Here is a 7,644-nt window from a genome sequence, read left to right on the forward strand (position 1 = left end):
TGGCCTGGACGCGTGACCCCTGGCCGCTATGACATCACGCTGGACGCCGGACCGTCTGCGGCGAGCGCGTGACTCGAGACACGCACCCCGGCTGGTGACAGGCTGCCGCCGCCGCACCGCCGCCGCCACAGGCACAGTGGCTGGTAAACACAGGGCGCTCGTCGTAGAACACTTCCGCTGGAGTCGGCGCGGGTCACGGCACACGTCGCGACAGAAAACATGCCCCCGCGCGCGCGCATGGGAACGGCCGGCTGGTCTGTTTTGTGCCGCCTTTTTTGTCACTAAGACGATGGGATCGGTGATGTCAGCCGGGCAGTGAGCCGAGTTTGATAGGGCAGCGGCTGGCCAGCGGCTTATGGCCCACCACTTCTTGCGAGGCTGATCTAATGTGGAAATGGGAGCCAGGAATATATCATTGCCGACAATGTACCTGGCTTGTCACTCGTGAACACTAAATGATCAAGCAAAGTACTTTGTGTACGTTGTGTTCCATCCCATCTTTACTCCGCATGGCTTTCAGTTTGCTGCTGCACACAAGCCATACCGAAACATTATTTCCAGCTAATGATGTTTCTCGCTTCGCAGCACAGCTTGACAGCAAAGCATAAAGTATGTTGTACGTTTTGAACGGAGACCAGACGTTATCAAGCATGCTATGGGAGCTACATGCAGATGCCTTTGTCATTTATGCCCGTTTTATATTTAGATCTGGCCTTAGCGTCTGGACGTGCGTGAATGATAGCTCTGTGGCCACATTGGAAGATATAAACGGCAGCACTTCGTACCGGACGATGTACTGGAATGGGCTTTAGAATGGCACGCAACGTTTTTAAATATAATGCTGGATGCTTTGCATCGCCGTAAGTAACTCTCGCTTTTGAATCTTCAACGAAAATTTAGATGCGTGCAGATGGTTAATTCGTCGTGCTTGCCACCCAAATGTTCTTTTGTTGCCGGCTTCCGCTTTGTGGAATATTTCTGCTTCCACTCATGACTAAAAATGCTTGCAACACTCTACGCTTAAAACATGCTTTGATCTAGCCTTGCCTTGGTGCTGTAGTTAATTGTACACAAGCTTCTCACTATTTTAGATAATATCAGATAACAAAGCAGTCATTTTCATACATCACACAGCTCAAAACCTGAATCAAGTATTTATCCACAAGAAGCAAACGATTCCATCATGCGTAAGCACGACTGAAGAAGGCGATCTCCGGAGTCATTTCACCACGTGTAACATCCTCCCGCCCCCGTCCCCCTTCCCCCGTCCCCGCAGTGAGATCAGACGTACTCTGACCCGGCGTGACCCGGCGTGACCGAGTCCAAAGCAGGCAGCGTGACCTCCATCTGCCGGTATGAGCGCCCGGAGACCGCCACCCGCCCCCGCCGCCGCCGTCGCAGCTCGACATGCAAATCCATGTCGTCTCGGACGCCCGACCGGCCGCCGGCGGACGGGGACCCGGCAGGCCGAAATCTCTTCCAGATGCGAGAGTAAAGCGCCCGCCGACGGCGCGGCTGGCGCACCGACGGCCCCTGCAGTGCGGTATACGACCGTCCGTGGTCGTAAACGGAGGGCGGCGCACTGGCGCCGGAGCCACCGCACGTCAGGGGGACAGAATATGCCGCCGCCGACCGTCCAACAACGGGCGGCGATGTTAAGCAGCGCCTGTTTCCACCCGGCTGCCGCCAGGCTGACCCACCGTGGTCAGCTCTGGGGGCAAGTGGCATCAGAGCGAGGGGAATGCCCTTAAAAAGATCGCACTGGATCGTGTAAGGAAGAATTCGAATGGAGTCGGGGCTGTGCCATTTATCGCGGAATGCGGCTGTAAGTCTGGTGTTACCGAGTTTAGACACGTTGCAACAGGAAAGAAATATTCCGCGTGTGGGTGGGCCCAGCCTCCCATCACCAAGGGTTGATAATTTTTGACGAAAAAAGGTGGACCATCCCACTTTATTACTTTGCCCATGAATTGCGTCCAGGGCTTTCTAACGGTTGCGTAAGATTCATTTGATGAGAGTTCAGTGGCCGCACCATATCATGCCGTAATAAAACCACTTCCCTCCAACATCGGGAGCTCACTTTTAGCTGATGAAAGGAACTTTTCTGAAGGTCGGTTTGGTTCTGGAGAGTTTGAGCCATGCCTGAGATATTGATAAGGCAGGCCAGGAGAAGCTCTGTTAAATGCATGAGAGCTGGCCAGGTCACGTAGTCCCCCTATCAGCGGTCGCGTCTGGCGGTGATTCGAGGATCGCCGCGCTCGACCGCACCACCCGGCCTCAGGACATTTTGAAGCACCGTTTCAATGCGGCAGAACTGAATGCCCCTTGGCGGGGAGAGGAAAAGAGGGAGAGAGAGGGTCGTTGAGTCAAAGCGGAGTGCTTTGGCGTGGTCAGCAGAGCTAATTATCCGTACAGGAAAGGCTGTAGAGCTCTCCGAGGGTTTTCGCCTCGCGTGGCTCTAAGTCGGACGGGTGTCGCTTTAGCTGTCTTGCAGTGCATATCTACACTGGTGTCGCGGGATTTCGGTGTTACAATATACACGAGGGGGCCACGGCGACCTGCTGGCGTCAGTGAGCCGTTTTCCGGAGCTTGTCAGGGTCTCAGTCACCCGTACGTTTGAGGCTGCCCGGGGTTTGGAATCTTGCCGACCGGATCTGGCTCCAGCGGTCCTTATGACGACGCTAAACCTCTGACCTCACTCAAAAGACTGCAAGGCAGATGCAACTAGAGATGGAGCTGGGGCGGTGATGATGGAGACAAGCTCTTCTACAGTGGAATCGAAATAAAAATGCATCGAGTAAAGGCTTGACTAAAGTTTTTCTTTCCCCCCCTCCCCCACTTCCGAAATCACCCATCTGCCCCCTGCGGTTCTCAATTAATTAACAGAAGTGCTAATATATTTGTCGAGACTGCTGCTGCCGAAGACATCCAAGGGTGCATTTCGACATTATAGTGGGGTGGAACCAATGTTGCGATTTGCTTTCGAGTAGAACTTCTAAAACAGCGTACCAATTCTTCACGTTATCGACTGATTCATGAGCAGCTCCTCAGCTCGTAAGTTTTGACAACCATACATTATGCATCACTGTGCGCCTGTGTAGGCGGGCCCGTCAAGCCTGCCCATGACGCCGGCGATGCATTGTATTGCTGCATACTAATTATTCGTTTGCAAACATGACCTTATGATGTTGGCATATAGTGCCGTCGACGACAAAACGTTAATGATCTTCAGGAACGGAAGCATTTGTCCAAAGCCATGACCCAACGTGATGGGGTCCACATAATTATAAAGAAGTCTATTTGCAGCTCAGGCAAACATAGCAGAGCGCTAAGGCACCTGGAATGTGGAAACTCAGCGGCAAGGCTCATACCTGCTCATGGCACAAGGTGCTGCAGGCTTAATGCGCTCGTAAGGCTGCAGGAGCGGATTACGTCGTTGACAGACTCACAAAACTTCCACTTTCCACCACGGTACGGTACACTCATTGGCAGAATCTAATCTCTTCCATACCTCGACGCATCTTACATAAACTCTGTGCATACACTAAGGCTTTGTATTGGCTCTCAGCCTGCTTAGACCTTCCCTTCAAGAAACAAGATGGCGTAGGTGCGGGAAATACGATCCCTCGCCGCGGGCCCCACCGACATACTACCCACCAACCGTCATACCTTGTCGTTTGTCACTGCATAGTTATGGCTCTGTCACGGTCCAATATATCGGCAGATTAATGAATCCTGAACGGCCGGCCGACAGGCCCGTCGTAACCGACGATCTGTCAGCGGGAGGAGGCGGCGGCCGCGGCGGGGTTCCGGCGCCCAGCGGCTCCTCGAGCGAACGTGCCGGCGCCGAGCGCTGACCGATACAAACCGGCCGATAAATGAACCGTCCACAAACGAGAAGGCTTAACGTCCACCAAAGACAGCCGAATCTTCTGTGATACATTTTCACAGAAGTCTAATGTTCTGTGAGACAAATGACATCAAGCGTTCGAGGAAGAACATAAAGCAGGATAGTTATTATGTTTATTGCTACTTCAGACTTCAATGCTCGTCTCTCTCGTTGTGAACTGTTCCGAATGAGAACTCCGATCTAGGCCCCTCCAAGTGGTGACCTGCTGACCAGCGTGTTCCGTTCCAGAGCACTATTCCGATCTAGGTCCCTCCAAGTGGTGACCTGCTGACCAGCGTGCTCCGTTCCAGAGCACTATTCCGATCTAGGTCCCTCCAAATGGTGACCTGTTGACCGGCGTGTTCCGTTCCAGAACCATGTTCCGATCTAGGTCCCTCCAACTGGTGACCTGCTGACCAGCGTGTTCCGTTCCAGAGCCATGTTCCGATCTCCCCTCATCTCCGGCGGCTCGTCCGTCTGGCTGGCCGCCCTCCTGCTCTGCACTCTCACTCTCTGCGCCTCCGCCAACATCCACGTCGACAACGATGAGCCCATGGACAGGTACGGCAGGCTGTTTCTGCTATTGGTGTCTTGCTTACTGCACTTCACCTTGTTCCCCTTCCTTCTATGCAACCTGCCACCCTGCAACACTGTAGCTATGTAAAGGGCACTAAAGCGACGTTCTGATGATCCGATTATGGCGCTTGGCATCTCTTTACGGGCCATAGCTCTCCTAATGTTCGCCGTAGCACCCTCTGAAGGCCCCATCGGTTCCCGAGGCGAGCGCCCGATCAGCTGATGCGGCACGTGACCTATCCCGCAGCCGCGCGCCCATCCGCCTGACGAATGGAAGCCATCCTCGCCCGTCCCACGTGACCGGCCGGCCGACCGTGGCCCCGGCCCTCACGCCCCGAGGGCGCGGGCCGGCCGTCCGCCGCCAGAGCGCGCTGCGGCTCATCCCGACGGCTATCTGTGCGGTCGTGGCGACAGGATCAGGGCCCCTTCAAGGGTTGTGCCGAAAGCAGGCCAGGACAGGGTCAAGCCCGCTTCAGTAAGCCCGGTGGGGCTGCCTGCCTGGCCGCGCAGGCGGGCGGCCTCCGAAAACCAGAGCCAGGCACGACGACCGATCTCCGATCCCATCCGATCCGATCCCGCCATCCTGGGATGGGCATATGGAGGCCGTTTGCGGCGCGCTGCCGCCGACTGTGACGCGACGTTGGGTTTAATTGACAACGGCCGGAATGGGGTGGGAACGACACCACTCGGCGACGCTTTGTGTAGATTTCCATGCTGAGCGGCGGCCGTTTGCCAGCTTAGAGTCGTCAGAGGCTGGATATGGACCTCAAACGCCGAGAGCGGCGCGCGGCGGAAATTGAATTGGGTCGGTCGGTGGGGGCGCAGCTGGCATTGCTGGACGTGTCATTTACGGCTTCGGCCCGGCCACGCTGGTGCGGCGTTTACAGTTGATGGTAACGCCACGGACGTGCGTGGGACGGGGCCCGAGTATCGCCCACGCCAACAGCTGGCTTGTCTGTTGGTTCCGTTACAACGCTCAGGCCTGGAGTTACTAACACTCAGGATCGCACAGACGCTTAAAAAAAACAGCGATAGTTGTGCAGGGTCTCAGGGTCAGGGTCAGGGCCAGTTGTGCAAACTATTTCAATGTTTCTGCTTCAAATGCATCCCCACGGAGGTCAAACGGCAGATTTCTACGTAACGCTGGCAGGCCGTGGCCTACCCAGCTTCTCTGTTCCCGCTTCCGTGCCGACGCACGCCTCCGTAGCGCCTCGGGCGGGCGCAGGACGAGCCCAGTCCTGCTGCCTTCTCGTCAGCGTCTCACACAACGTCCGCCCGTTTCAGAAAGCCGTGGATGGACGGGCTGGACCGGAGTCTTCCCAACGACCCCTACATGAACGAGTTTATCAACCGACTGCGGGCCCTCAAGGAGGCTGAGGACATCGGCATCGCACAGTATGAACCAGATAGCTTTTCCAGTATCATGTGCTCACATTTCACCGTCCACTGCGATGTCGGTCGATGCCAGTGACCCAGGGTAGATCCGCCGGCTCCCGCCTGAGGTCTGTGTGGCTTTTGGCGCCCGCGCGAGACGCAGACCGACGCGGGCTGACGCAGCGTCGGCAGTGGACGGTGACCGCCACGACGCCAGCAGCCGCGCACGTCAAGGATTTGGCAAGGCTTTCTGCCCGCCCATCGCCGGGACGGCAACGGAAACCCCAGCACCATCGAGAGCGATGCGCACCTTATATTTGGGCCTTTGATTGGGCACAGACATTGCAAAAATTTTTCAGCCAGCTGACTTGACCGCTCTCATTTTACTGATGCTCCGCGGGCACCTGCTAGTAGTGATTGACCGTCCCTAATTACACAGCACGTCTACGGGGAAACGCACTCAGCAGTTATGTGTAGGCCGTTCCTACATACGACCGAATTCGCATTCTAATATGCTCTCTCCTCAAACTGTCGTTGGGAATCATTACGGTTTCCTTCAGTTGACCCGATGCCCATCACAGCCAGTCGTTGGCCTCGCCCCCGGGCCGCTGCGCCTGACAGTGCCTGAGTCGCGACCGTCACCCCTGCGCCCTCCGTCGGCAGGAAGCGTGGCCTGGACTTCGGCCTGGGTCGCGGCTTCTCCGGCAGCCAGGCGGCCAAGCACCTGATGGGCCTGGCGGCCGCCAGCTACGCCGGTGGCCCCGGCCGGCGACGGCGGTCGGCGCCGCTGCCCGAGCTCCACTAGACCGCCCGCCGCCGCCGCCGCCGCCGCCGTCGTCCGCCGTGCCCTCTCAGTGTGTAGCAATAGCGGGCGCCCGCCCGCCGCCCGTCCACCCGCCCACCCCCGCCCCCGCCCCCACCCGAGGCTGCGTGGCGAGGGACGCCGCTCGGTCATCATGTAGAGGGCCGGGAGTGGGGCGTCCGCTCCCGCCCGCCGTCCCCGCCCGTGCTGTTACCCTCCCGGTGCCACGCAGCACCGCCGCGCCGCAAGCCCCGGCGGGCACGCCCGGTCGTGCCGTCGGCCGTGCTGCAGCCGTGCTGTCGGCCGTGCTGAAGCTGTGCCGTCGGCCGTGCTGAAGCCGTGCTGTCGGCCATGCTGAAGCCGTGCTGTCGGCCATGCTGAAGCCGTGCTGTCGGCCTTGCTGGAGCTGTGCCGTCGGCCGTGCTGAAGCCGTGCTGTCGGCCATGCTGAAGCCGTGCTGTCGGCCATGCTGAAGCCTCGCTGTCGGCCATGCTGAAGCCGTGCTGTCGGCCGTGCTGGAGCCGTGCCGTCGGCCATGCTGCAGCCGTGCTGTCGGCCATGCTGGAGCTGTGCCGTCGGCCGTGCTAGCGGGCGTAGTGGAGCCGCGTTGGCGGCCGTGGTATGTGTATGGTGGCGGTGCGGTACGGACCTGCCCTCGCCCTCTCAGTAGCGGCGCTCATAACGGTCTGCGCCGTTTGACCAGGCTGTGGGACGGGGGTCATTTCAAGGTCACGGGGTGCGAGCGTTCGTAGAATGTGACAAAGTCATCTGCAACTCTTGTAAAGTCTACTTGCTGACCTCAGCTAATCAGTCGGGCCAGCGGTACGCAAGATCGGTCAAGGTCACGGGCCGCGCAAGGCCATGCCAAGTTCATGTACCACAACAGGTCACGAACCGAAGGCTGCGGGCCTGGCGCTGGGCCAGTAGGGTCGCGTCCGGGGCGAGGGCGAGGCTGGTGAGAGCAGGGACCGGGCAATGGCTCTCCCATTCATCTGTGCTTGCC

The 7,644-nt window shown here is 58.1% G+C and overlaps 1 protein-coding gene across 1 annotated transcript in view; it reads left to right on the forward strand.

Moving 5' to 3' along the window:
- The window catches only part of LOC119108707 (diuretic hormone class 2), a 7,955-nt gene extending 1,311 nt beyond the window's left edge, over positions 1-6,644 (forward strand). The window contains exons 2-4 of the mRNA XM_037232331.1: positions 4,325-4,450; positions 5,750-5,860; positions 6,503-6,644. Of these exons, the coding sequence (XP_037088226.1) occupies positions 4,329-4,450; positions 5,750-5,860; positions 6,503-6,644 (375 nt within the window). The 5' untranslated portion in view covers positions 4,325-4,328. The remainder of the gene's footprint in view (positions 1-4,324; positions 4,451-5,749; positions 5,861-6,502) is intronic.
- Positions 6,645-7,644: the final 1,000 nt, after the last annotated feature.

Source organism: Pollicipes pollicipes, unplaced genomic scaffold, assembly GCF_011947565.3.
Source record: "Pollicipes pollicipes isolate AB1234 unplaced genomic scaffold, Ppol_2.1 Scaffold_6686;HRSCAF=7923_pilon_pilon_pilon, whole genome shotgun sequence".
In the NCBI taxonomy this organism is placed as follows: domain Eukaryota; kingdom Metazoa; phylum Arthropoda; class Thecostraca; order Pollicipedomorpha; family Pollicipedidae; genus Pollicipes; species Pollicipes pollicipes.